Source organism: Ambystoma mexicanum, chromosome 3q (genome assembly GCF_040938575.1).
Source record: "Ambystoma mexicanum isolate Mex_15411 chromosome 3q, UKY_AmexF1_1, whole genome shotgun sequence".
NCBI classification, from domain to species: domain Eukaryota; kingdom Metazoa; phylum Chordata; class Amphibia; order Caudata; family Ambystomatidae; genus Ambystoma; species Ambystoma mexicanum.
This window is the reverse complement of record NC_090926.1, coordinates 37,741,571-37,754,986: the sequence shown is the minus strand read 5'-3', so window position 1 is coordinate 37,754,986 and position 13,416 is coordinate 37,741,571. Positions and strand designations below refer to the sequence as shown.

The 13,416-nt window shown below is 42.6% G+C and overlaps 1 protein-coding gene across 1 annotated transcript in view; it reads left to right on the top strand.

Moving 5' to 3' along the window:
• Window positions 1–13,416, top strand: part of TMPRSS6 (transmembrane serine protease 6) — a 392,699-nt gene that overhangs the window by 368,357 nt on the left and 10,926 nt on the right. The window contains exon 17 of the mRNA XM_069653013.1: window positions 10,838–10,974. Within this exon, the coding sequence (XP_069509114.1) occupies window positions 10,838–10,974 (137 nt within the window). The remainder of the gene's footprint in view (window positions 1–10,837; window positions 10,975–13,416) is intronic.

Genomic DNA, 13,416 nt, shown 5'->3' with positions numbered 1-13,416 from the left:
CTCGAACAGTCCATACCGGGTTTTGAATGCCGTTTTCCACTCGTCCCCTTCACGCATTCTGATGAGATTGTAGGCGGCCCGGAGATCCAATTTGGTAAAGATAACAGAAGAACAAAGTTGATCCAAAAGGACCGAAATCAGTGGAAGGGGGTACTAATTTTTTATCGTAATAGCATTCAATGCTCTATAATCAACACAAGGACGGAGGTCTCCCTCTTTCTTCAGGACAAAAAAGAGAGGAGACGCTGCAGGAGACTTAGAGGGTCTAATAAACCCAGTGACCAAAGATTTGTCGATGTACTCCTTCAGTACCTTGTCCTCGGGTATGGTGAGAGAATGCACTCTCCCAACAAGGATTTTAGATCCCGGCACCAGATCAATAGGACAGTCATATGGTCTGTGAGGCGGTAGATGATCCGCCCCCCCTTTGTCAAACACATCCCAAAAGGAGAGGTATTCCGAACGAATATGCGTAATGGTAGAAACGGCCCCGATGACTGCCATGGACGCTACCAACGCCTGAGAGGATGATTCTGGACACACACTTGTGTTCTGAAAGCATTTTTCGTTGCACACGGAGGAAGGAAACTGAACCACCCTGTTTGCCCAGTCGATAGCGGGATTATGGTGTTGTAGCCAAGGAATTCCCAATATGACCCGAAACTGAGGAGCTTTGATCAAATCAAACGATAAGGTCTCCACATGCCCTTCTTCTGTCTGCATCCGGACCAAAGACGTGTTTTGGGTAACCAGACCGGAGATCAAGGATGTACCGTCAACTGCATGTACAGTTTCGGGTTGGGCTTTGGACAGGACTGGTACGTTGTTCTTTACAGCATAATCGTAGTCCATATAATTACCGGTGGCCCCAGAATCAATAATGGCAAGGGATGAAAATGAAGGGACTCAATCTATCGCCGGGCTCTGGCATTTCCCGCCTTTTTGTTGGGTCTTTTTGGACAGTCTTTTAGCACATGTTCGGCCGATCCACAATACATACATAAATTGTGTGATCGCCGATGTTCCCGTTGTGCAGGTGTTAAAGGACCTCGGACGGCCCCCACCTGCATAGGTTCCGGAACAGAGGAAGGAAGACTGACAGAATCCAAGGGAGGGGGTATTGGTGTGGTTGACTTGCGTTCTCCTTTCCTTTCCGCTCTTCTAGCGTCAATCTGTAATACCAAGTCCAGGAGTTCACCGAATACGGTAGGAACTACTGGTACCGTGGCTAGGGTGTCCTTCAGCTCTTCTGACAACCCTTTATAGAACACTGCTCACTTCTTTTCTTCGGGCCAGTCTGTCTCAGCAGCGAGTTGATTGAACCTGGTAAGATAAGTGAACAGAGAAGATGTACCCTGACGTAAGTTCAGGAACTCTAGGTCTGTAGCTTGGGATTTATAACGGGTATTAAAAACCCTGTTCATGGCGGTGATGAGAGCATCACAGTCATACAAGACAAAGCTATTTGCTTCAAGTAACGGATTGGCCCAGGCTGCAGCCGTCCCCCCTAGATGCGAGAGGACAAAAGCCGCCTTCGTGGTCGAATTGGGAAAGGCTGTGGGGCGGCAAAGAAAGTGCAGTTTGCATTGATTGATAAATGTCCGATAATGCTTTGGATCGCCAGTGAAGCGTTCCGGCGGAGCCAATGGAAACTGTGTGGCCATGAGAACAGGGGCTGTCGTAAATCCCGACGTGGAGGCCGAAGAGACACCGGAACCTAAAGCAGTGGCACCAGACGTGTCAACCCCCAGTGTGTGGGGAGGCGGGAAGCGTTGCAAACCATCAATTCAGTGGTGCAAGGCATCATGTGCTGCAGTCATATCCGACCGTAGGTCGCATACCAAACGGACCAGAGCAGCCAAAGGGTCCGTCTCTTCCATGGCTTCTGTTTTTGTTACTCACCAAACGGGAGTAGACAAGACAGGAGGCCTGACCAGCGAGGCTGTGCGTTGATTGAAGAGCTCGGGTTGGAGCCTCCACCCGAGCCTCCTCTCTATGAGGGAAAATGACCTTTCTAATGATATGACCCTCTGCTGATAGGTGTGCCAGACAGAGGGACTGATCACCCGAAAGAGCGGGGAGAAACACGCCGCCACGAACCCAGCTGCAAGAAACAACACACGATTAATCACTTGGAATAATAGCAACTACCAATAGATGGAGATAAGACAGAATAGTACCTGAACAACCCAGTCCCTGGATCCTGAAATTACAATGCCCTGATATCCCCTGAAATATTATAGACAAGGAATTAGAAACTATCTTGAGTAATGTAAATAACAAGGAGAAAAAGGCACTGAAAGTCTTACCCTAGGAAGTCAAAGTTCCCTTGTACTCCAGGATGCAGAACACAACGACAGTACAAAATAATAAACGGGGAATGTTAGTTGGGTAACAAGTCCCGGGCGGAACGAGGGACGCACTAGATCTGGGTGGGTGCACAACTGCAAGGCGTCCTCAAAGTGCACTTATAGGGCGGAACCAGGTAGAATCCATAACAACAAATGTCCTTTAATAGTGGAGCCAAATGGAAAGATTCCGGAACAAGCGAGAGGAGGAGTGCAGGTGAGGGTAGGGTGCGTGGGAAAGGCGCACAAAAACAAATACTTCGAACTTTGGGAAAAAGTGCTAAGGCAGTCCGTTGGGCAGTTTTCCTATTCGGTACACAGGCGAGAAGGTAACAGAATCAGCAGGCAGGCAGACCTTACCACAATCCTCAAGTCGGTACACGGGCAAGCAAGAAGGTAACAGAATCAGCAGGCAGGCAGTCCTTACAACAATCCTCAAGTCGGTACACGGGCGAGCAAGAAGGTACCAAACAGCAGACAGGCAGTCCTTAGTTCAAAAGAGGGTTCGGTACACGGGAGCACGGAATGAAGGAGAAGGATACAGTATTCCGTTGAGCAGACTGGAAACTGAAAAGAGGAGCTTCAGGAACAAGGCGATAAAGACGGAACTTAAGCGCCGGCTTTAACATTCAAACAGAAGCAGCGTCCTCCGGGCTGCAGCCACTTAAATCAATGAGATGGTGGAGCCAAGTGAGGGGAGGCACACGTGATGTTATGGACTACGAATTCCCTTAGGTTTCATGGGAATCGTAGTTCGAAACCGTCTGGCTGGTGCAGTAGTCGTTAGCCTCCATGGCATTCTCCACTTCATCAAGAATGGCGCTGCAGAATGCCGAACAGAACGGCGAAGCGCAATAGTTTTGCCAGATGTCCTTTTCCGCTGTCGGCCCTGAGGTAAGTATGAAGCACGGGGTCGTAGTGTGGAACGGCGCCGAGGTGTGACAATATCTAGGCCAGGTGGTTTTATTTACTGACAGTCAGAAACGTAACATTCGAAAGGTATTACATTTATAGATATTGCTATTCTCACATGTTCTTACACTACTTTCCTTAGAATTTAATCGAATCTTATGATGAACATATTTAGGGGAAGAAGCAGGCCTGAAACACAGCAATCATTTTTGTTGCGTGAATACAATCATGTAGGTTATACACAGTTTCTAATGATACTGCCTCTTGTTTGCTTATTTTACTCTCCATATATAAGCCCCATATTTGTATGCATTGTAGTCTATTTATGTTTTGTGTGCATTAGTCGAAAAATGTCGTAAGTGATGCATTATTAGCTACTTAGTACATGTTTCACAGTACAGAAAAGTCTGATACAGAAGCATTCACAGTTTCATTATATAACTTTGGAAAATTACAAATATTGCACCTCAATGGTGTATGCTGCAGCCAATATCTACATTTCTGTATGAGTAGGTTCCTGTACTAGAAAGAACACTGCAATGGAATGTTCTTTAGAACACTACATTGCATAATGAAGTATGTAGTTTATTACACATCTCCTGATAATCCCTGATACTTTCTTGCCAACATTATATTCACAACCCCTTGTATGAAAAGTAAATGCACATGGGATGTCATCAGTGATGTCATCAATGATATTTGTGATGTCATCTTTGATGTCCTGGGTGTTAGTCTTAGTGCATGATGGTGGCGTGAGTTATGATTGCTTAGCTTACCATCATAACTGGCGAATGTCAGGGGGTTTTCGATTTTACTTGTAACCAGAACGTCCTTTTAACAACATTTTTTTACTGAATTTCATAGGCTTTTAGTAGCGCAACTTAAATATAACATCCCTTTAACAAAGTGTTTTCATTTAATTTAATAGGTTTTTAGTAGCACAACTTAACCATAACGTTCCTGTAACAACGTTTTTTCACTGAATATAGATATATAGATAATGTAAATTTGATGAATGTTTACTAGGATGCCCTTCGTTTATATACATATAACATAGAACATACTGAACCCCCTACCTGCACTAGTGGGTCTGATATATGCAGACCATGCACCTGTTCGCGGACGGACTCGGACAACATCAACACTATCCAAAAACTCAGGGGTTATCTTACATTGTTATATCATCCAAAACAAAACACTAAACATGTTCAAAAAGCAGCACATAAATAAATTACATTCAATAATAAATATGAAGTGAAACTGTGTATGCAACACACTAACAGTCCAATCACATAGCATATGCAACATAGTGGAATATACCAAAACACAATAAATATGCCTCCAACAGAATTACCTCACAGAAACTGCACAGCAAAAATCAACAGGACACCTCCGCCGCAGCAACAGCAAAACTTACCAAGAAACTAGTGAGTACACTACATTTATTGTATATATTCATGAACTTTCTGTATTAGGTACACTAAAACTAGTATTATTTTTTTTTACACAGAAATGTCCAGTACTTTGAAATGGCTGGAAGAAAATTTTCCTCAGGATGAAATGAGTGAAGACAATGATAATAATGGTAGACACTACACTTCTCTATATAAGCTAATTAATAACCATTACTTTATGTGTACTTAACACATTTTTATTTTTAACAGACCATACAGACAGTAAAAATAATATACCAAGAGAGATGTTAGAAATTCCTCTGCAGCGAATGGAGCTAAAAATGGATATTTTAATGAAAAATTTCATTCTTATAAAAAACATTACGATGGACCATATAAAAGACACAATTAAATATCATTGTCCCACATGTACCTGTTCCCCCTCTCCATGTCCCACCCAACTATCCCCAAAACCTCCCAGCAACAAAAATGTTTTAATGAGACTTCAATCCCTTCCTCCCCTACCATACATAATGTCCAAACCCCTAATTCCCCTGTATTTGTTTCAGTTTCTGCTTCCCCCTCTCTTTCGTAATTTTTATACTTGTATACAATAATAAAATATGAAGTGTGTTGTTAGTATATTCCTCTGTGCCCATTTTTTTTTTAAAAAAGGCAGTTAGGGTGTCCGCGGACAGTGCGGCTGTCCGGGATGTCCTCAATTAACCAAAATGGGGGTGTCCTAAGGACACTATACCTGTTTGAATTGGACGTAGTCAAAATGGGGGTGTCCACAGAACAATAAAGACATCTGCATGTTCATAGCTATGCAAAATAAAGTGTCCTAAGCACATATCCCCTGTTCGCATTGTAATAACCAGAATTAATATGTCCGTAGACATATTAATAGCACCATGGCTACCTCCTACCTTGTAATGAGGCCCACTATGTAACCAAAGTAGCACAAAGAGGTACCAAATCCAGCCATTTCATTCCACGCACTCCATGCTAGTGGACTTCCACATGAGGGAATCTAAGATGTACAGCCACTCCGCAGCGATCTGCATGCACCTCCAACCAATTTATCCACGAATCACCCAAAATACAGACAATCTGCTTTCTGAAACACACAGCCATAACTATCTTCTCTCCTCTCAGGAAAAAGACTTTCTAACAAACTGTCTGCTCACACATCACACCCAGTAAACCCTATTGACCAATCCCGTGCTGTGCTATGTCTCATTTCCATCCCTCTCAACCTCAAAAATCCTGCATGTAATACGCGCTGTCTGCGGACAACCGCGGTGTCCGCGGACAAATCATACAATCTGAGCGTGGGGAATTAAAATTTAACTAGTGTGCCCCATTTCCCCTTTGGGGTTGGCTCTGAAAAGAACCTTTTTTGGGGGTTTTTGTTGCAGATACTTCAGAAACACCTTTTATTTTATATATTTTTGGTTTTTTTCCTTATTTTCCTCCAAAAATCTTCACATTAGCTTCTCCAAAACAACCCTTATGTTCCAAAACAGAATTGCATTTCCCATAAAGTATAAAAACATGCCATCTTCTTTAAAGTAATCAAAATTACCAGAGTCAATGTTGTCATTGTTGCAAAATAACATGTCAGCTCTAAGCATAAAAGCAAACATGCCTCGGTTTATTAAACACCTAACAATATTTTGCTGAGGACAAAAACTATTGTCCCATATTACCCTAGGTACCAAACCAGAAAGAATTACCTTCGCATTTGGAAGTAGTTTCATTGCCGCCTGAACCAAGTTTTCTAGATCTTTTAGCAAAGTAGGTGCACTGACATTGCCCAAATGCAAAGCACCACAGTGCAGGACAACCAAATGTGGACTGCTAACCCTAGCCATATCTTTGCAAACTTCTACCATTGCCTGCAAATTGAAACCAGGCACAGTGCTCCACCCACTCCTTTTACATCAAAATTGTTTCCCACATTCCTACATTTTGCATACTGCTCCAAACCATTCACAAACATATCTCCAAGCACCACCACCCTGACTTTCTCCACCTCTGCCATCTTCACTACACACAGCCTCTCTCAATACGAAGCAGAACCTCAACACCTGATTGGCTAATCCTCTAAATTCACTCCCATTTCATGCTTGGAAACCCCCGGATGTGCATGTCCTGTCTGCGAACAGCCGCGCTGTCCGCGGAGCGCGTAAATAACACTGAGTCAGCCCTTCTACCCTTTCCACTTCACTCTCTGCACCATTCCCTCATTGGCTACTGTTAAGCAGTCACACAACCATCCACCAATCACATGCAAGACCTCTACATCTAACTCCATCATCACAATTCAGCACTTTAGATGTACTGTTGATCACTCCGAGTACAATTGCGCTGTAACTGCAAAGCACCTACAGCAACTACTAGTAAACTATCCAACATTTCTACTTGCAGATTCATGCACATCCACATGCATGAACACAAAGTACAGGTATGAATATTTTTTGCACAGTACATCATACATGCCAACATTCCGACCCACCTGGAAGGGACATTTCCTCCGAAAAATCGCGAGACAACTCTTGTGTCATAAGAAAGCATTGGGCAAAGATGTATTTTTGGCAAAATCAGGAGTCTCCCACCAAAATCGGGAGGATTGGCATGTATGGTACAGGTACACCTCTTCTATAAATGCATATAAACAGAGTAACTGCCACTTACGCTGTGCAACCTGTAAAACAAGCTTACTGTCATTTCTCCCATCTGCAATGATCAAGTGTCACTTGCAAAGTTGTCTGCTCTGCAAATTATAATGTACCATAAATATTAACTGCAATGTGCAAGCTGCTATTTTCTTTATTCATTCTATCATTTCTGTAACCACTGCCACGTATTTAACCACATTACAACCATGATAGCATTTAATGCATTATAGTGCATAAGATGTCCATAACATTTCCTTTCTATACATTCTGTATATTCCACATACATTCTATCATTTCAACTTCCTTTACAAATTACTATATTAGTAATCAGATACAACACACGCAGCTATCTAACAAAGTGTCATTTCCTGTTAAAAGATAGGATAAATAACAGCATAATTATGGAAAAAGGCTTCTATTGTGTTACAAAATTACATGCAGCCAGGATCAGTACATGCATCTTTATTTATGCAGACAGATAGCCAATATTATTTCAAAGGCTCTGAGCTGAAACAACACCACTGCCTCTACAAATGTTCTTCCAATCTATACAGCTCTCTCATTCCAGCTGGTTGCCCATTCTGTTCTAGATTTCACAACAGCATTCAACTATGCACAGGTGCAGTCATATCTATCACATCATCTACAACTATGTACAGTGTTGTAAAACAAGACATACAACATCTCCCCCCTTCCCTTCAGTCTGTAACACAAGCACCAGGTCGTTCCTTGCAACCCTTGCTTTATTTCAGACATTCCCATCTCCAAGCACCACAGAAATCAGTACTCACATTTTTGAAAACATATCCCCTAAGTAGCCCACATACCAAAATCAAAATGTTTGGTAGCATTGTAGAGTTAATCTGCAGTGGTTGTGGCCAGGGCCTAGAGTCTCTAGGCCCTGGCCACAACCACTGCAGCATAACACACCCATAGAAACAAATATCTACCAAATGACCACAACCCAAAAACATAATACATCCACCTCAAAACTATCCACTTCAATTAACATCCTAAAAAATAATGACAACCAACGTACAAACTCTCGGTACATACCCTCTTCACCAAATGCTCTTCTAACGACCCAAAACCAACATCTTACTAAAGTAAAATAGCCAGTAGTGCGCCCAGTGTTAGTATGTCCGAGTGTTAGCATGTCCGTGGACAACCGCGGTGATTGCGGACATCGCGAACACATCACGGCCTTCTCCCACCTAAACAAATACAGCATTTGACCCATCTCTTACTCCCCCACCCTCTCCAAGCACTCATACACACCAAAACACTCCCCAAAATTGGATTTATGCTCACTTTCAACGCATGTCCGCACATCTAATATGGCGGGCACATCGAAACAATTTGACGCACCTCATGCCTCATCCCAGCCAATCAGACAACACGTCGAGTGTCCGCGGACATGACGCAAGCCGATTCTCCAATTGGTGTCCTGTCCGCTATGCGAACAGGGAAGTGTGTCCACGGAGCGGACATAGATATCACTCATTTTTTTGCCTTACGTTTTGTTCATTTAAAAAAAACTACTGGACGGATTTACATCAAATGAACAAAAGCACACTTTCGGGACCAAGCCGCTGCTCCTGCCGCAAATTTGATGAAAATCTGCCCAGTGGTTTGGGCTCTATGCGCAACAGAAATATTTTCCCATTATGTCTATGAGAAAAAAAGAAATTTTGGGACCCCCCCTATAACTTTGCCCCCCCTTCACCAAACCTCACCAATCTTTGCAAGAAAATTCGGAGTGGGCCATATACTTTTTTTGTAGAGTTTGGTGAAGATTCGTCCAGGTGGAGCGAAGTTATAACCCGCCCAAAAAGTGCTCTTTCTATGGGTTTAGCAACTTAACCATAACTACACGGCCACTACCATGGTCCGTGTAATATATATATATATATATATATATATATATATATATATATATATATATATATATATATATATATATATATATATATATATATATAACATTAAAATGCATAATTCAATCAGTTATTACTTAAAAGCACGCAGATAGTAAGCATGATATATTTTATCAACTGTCAAAAACATACAATTTCTATGCAGATTCTGTGGGAAGGAATCAGGTTAAGGGGTAGAGAGTGTTAGTCCTTTTATGTTGTTGGACGTCCTGGTTTTTCATCTTGAAAATCTGGCCACCCTAACCTATCAGCACCCATCCACATGCCAGCTCTACTTGGGTGTCTAGCGGGGACTTCGTCACCCCTACCTACCTTCGTATTGGCTAAAATCCACACACGCAGTCTAAACCTCTCTGGCAAATTTCCCATACCTGGACTTCGTTTCCCCCAAGGGCATTCAACCTACAGCGCTTTGGTACAATACCAATGATGAAAGGCGCTATACAAATGACAGATGATCATGATGATTTTAATGCTAGGACCAATAACAAGGATTCTGGAAGTTTTTAGCAGCAGTGCCCCACAGACCTCCCTACTCATGGCTTGCAGACTCCCTGGGAAAGGATGGAACAGCGGGCTCACCCCACCTTAGCCATCAGCAAACCATTTACCGGCATTCCCTGGGGTGCAGAGTCTACACGGGCAGTAGAAGATAGGTAGTGCTGGTAATAGACAATCATGCCCAGGCAATGATGGGATAACTTCCTTCCAACTCTCCTCGTCCTCCACATCCCTTTTAAGTAAAAAGAAAGTGTCATACAGCTTTCCATATGTTATACCTCCCTCTTAAAGCATGTTATATGTCATGTTTTTTTTATATATAACTACTTTGTAGCCCTTTGTGGGGATAAATGTGCTTTGAGCGCCACTAATTTGACTCCTGCTTTCCAAATATTCTTATGTGAGAACCCCCAAAGCCTATTTCGTGGAGCTGGGTGCACACATAGTGTAATCTGGGGCCACAATGTCTAACTCTTCCAAGTCCACCTTTGGTTCCCAGTCCACTCATGTATGGATGTTGTCCATAGCTGGGCATAAGGAGATTGCAGATGAGCTGCTAAGTGGGCATAATGTCACTATCTAACTGGGCTTAAGGGAAACTGACAACGTCATGCTAGCTGGTTTCAAATAAACACACATCCAAACAGAGGGAAAGAATAATATTCATGAAAATATTTGCTGTCGTTATAGTATTATCGTCGCAATAATAATTTGCTGATGGTAAAGTCATTAACATTAGTATTTATATTATTATTGTAATATTGCAATATTATTCATGATATCACAGTATTAGAAAATAATGATTCAATTATTTGTATTATACAATTGTATTACAGAAGGTGTGATATTATTTTGGTGTCAAACTATAGGTTTTGGAGTATTATTATTATTACGGGGATGCTTATGTGGCTTTTACTTCTTGTTATTAGCATTATGAGTACTTTTTCTGCTACTCTTACTAGTGCTCATTTTAATAATAAACATGTTATTATTAGGATTGTGAGGAAGCGATTTTATAAAAACATTACATGGATCATGAATACAACTCTAATGTTGTGCAGGTCCCCCCATCAATGTGCTCCAGAAGGTTGATGTCCCGCTGGTTCCTCAGGATGCCTGTATGCAAGCGTACCGCTACCAGATCTCTCCCAGAATGCTGTGCGCTGGGTACCAGGAAGGCAAGAAGGATGCCTGCCAGGTGAGGCGAGGGAAAAGAATGCTTCTCAATTTGTGATGGGGAGAATGAACTGAGGGCTGATCACTCCTGTATGACGAGGCTTGTGTCTGCTACCTTGTAGTGTATGAATTGGTGGTGAGGTCAGTTAAATGCAATTTAAATAAATATACACATATACTTTAGGCTTGTGTCTGCTGCCTTGTAGTGTATGAATGCATGGCGAAGTCAGTTAATTGCAATTTAAATGTACATATATACTATAAGGGTGCAGAAGTAAGGCTCAGACACAATGGTGGCATATTTTTGGGCTTTGGGCAGAAACATTTATTGATCAAGAAAAGGTTGCAAAAAGGACTCTGTCTCCATAAAACTAAGAGGGGTTTCCCTACCTCAAAGAAAACAAATGAAATTGGCAGGATGTCCAAAACTAAAATGTCTCAAAAGCCTACCTCCGCCCCTAACACTAATAACTTAAATCAACTGTGCAAAAATGATCTCTTCCCAAAGTAAAGTGTTCATTGTAGTTTCAACCAACTGAAAAGTTCCCAGTCTCTCGGATAATCTCGGGTAATCAAAACACATGAGATAAGAAATGTACACAAATGTAAGAGTCCTAGTCTAGGGTCGTGCACTTTTCCCCTAGACTCCTTCTTGTTCTAATTTACTTTCTTTCAGATTCTATTTTCTTAGGTAAATGTCACTGGATAATTAACAAGAATATGCTTCTCAGATATACAGTTCTTTATCCCACCAACTTGGCACACTTCCCTACCAAACGTAGGACTCTTTTTCAATAGTATTTTTCAGTTCCAGGGTTCTTGATCCATTTAATTTTCAAACTCTCATTTGGGTGCTGCCAAGCGACAGTCCTCTCCTGGACTGTCTCTCTTTCTCTCACAGGGTCCCAAACCCTCTTATTCTTTGTTGCTCTAGGTTTTTGTCTCTCATACGGGTGCAGGTCCCAGACTCTCAATGTAGTGTTGTATCCACTTTGTTTACTCCCCTGCCAAGCATACAACACTTCCTTGTTTGTTCCTTTTACAGTCAGGATCTCAGAACCTCTTGTTCTTGGCTTCTTATATGGGTGCAAGTTCCAGTCTCGCAATTCATTCTTGTATCTGCTTGGTTCTCTCTCCTGTCAAACATGCAATTCCTGTTTCTCTATCTTGGTTATTCTCTGGGTTCCAGACCCTATAATACTTTGACTTCGATATGCGTGTGGGTCCCAGACTCTCAATCTATTCTCAGGGTCCTAGACCCTCTCATTCCACCTTCTGCTTTCTGGGAATGGGATTTAGTACATTTCTCTGAGAGGTAAGGTGGAGCTGAGATGGAGAGACATTTGTGATTGATGGATAGTGTTTTGAAGATGATTCTTTCACGGACTTGCAGCCAGTGGGCATACTTTCTGGCTTTAGAGATGTGATGCTGTTTCGGTATGTTGAGTGCAGAACGAATGGCATTGTTTTGGATCACCTGCAGTTTGCAGACGTGCTCTGCTGAGGTTCCTGCAAATAGAGCATTGCAATAGTCAATCTTGGATCCGATGAGAGCTCTGGCAATGGTGAGGGTGTTTTTTGTGGATAGGAAGGGCCTGGCAGCGTTGTTTAACTTGGTGGTATAAGGTAGTCATCCAGGCTTGGATGGTGGAGTGGATAGCATTGACGGCAATCGAGTCTGTATCATGGTTTTCAACAGCATAATTGGTGTATGAGATGTTGATGGAGTCTAGGAGATCAAAGAGGGGATAGTGAATATATTGTAGAAGGTAGGGGAGATACAGGAGCCTTGGGTCACTCCACATAGGATGGGTGTGGGTGGGGAAAAAGCTGTTTCAGAGAAAATTGTACATGCCCTCTCTGCGAAAAAGTAGGCCACCCAGGCAGTGGCCTCTTGGTAGAAGTGGGCAGCTGACATTAAATGATGGCAAAGTATTTGAAGGTCAACCAATTCAAATGCAGCTGAGTGGTCAAGTAGCAGGAGGAGTGCTGCCTTTCCCTGTTCTCTGAAGGTGTCTAGTTGATTTTTAAGACTTAGGAGGGCTGATTCCATTCCATAGCCTGGACGGAATCCTGATTAGCGTATGCCTAGCATGTCGTTGTCCTCGAGGAAGCACTGCATTTGGATGTATGCTGCCCTATCAAGGATTTTTGGAGGAAGGGGACTGTTGTGATGCACCAGTAGTTGTTAGGTGGTGAGGGGTTTAGTGTGGGTTTTATGATGAGTGGGAGGACCCAGGCTTCCTTCAAACTGGGTAGGACTGTGTTTGCAGTGAAGGAGGCATTGATGAAACAAGTGAGAAATGGAATGAGTGGTTCCAATCCTTGATGATGCTGGCTGGGCAGATATCACCTTTGCATCTAGAAGGTTTTAAGCTCTTGAGAATGTCAGCGACCTCAGATTCTGGCACAGTCTGGAAGCAAAAGTCAGGAATGGATGTGGAAAAAGGGAGGTGGGTGCTCA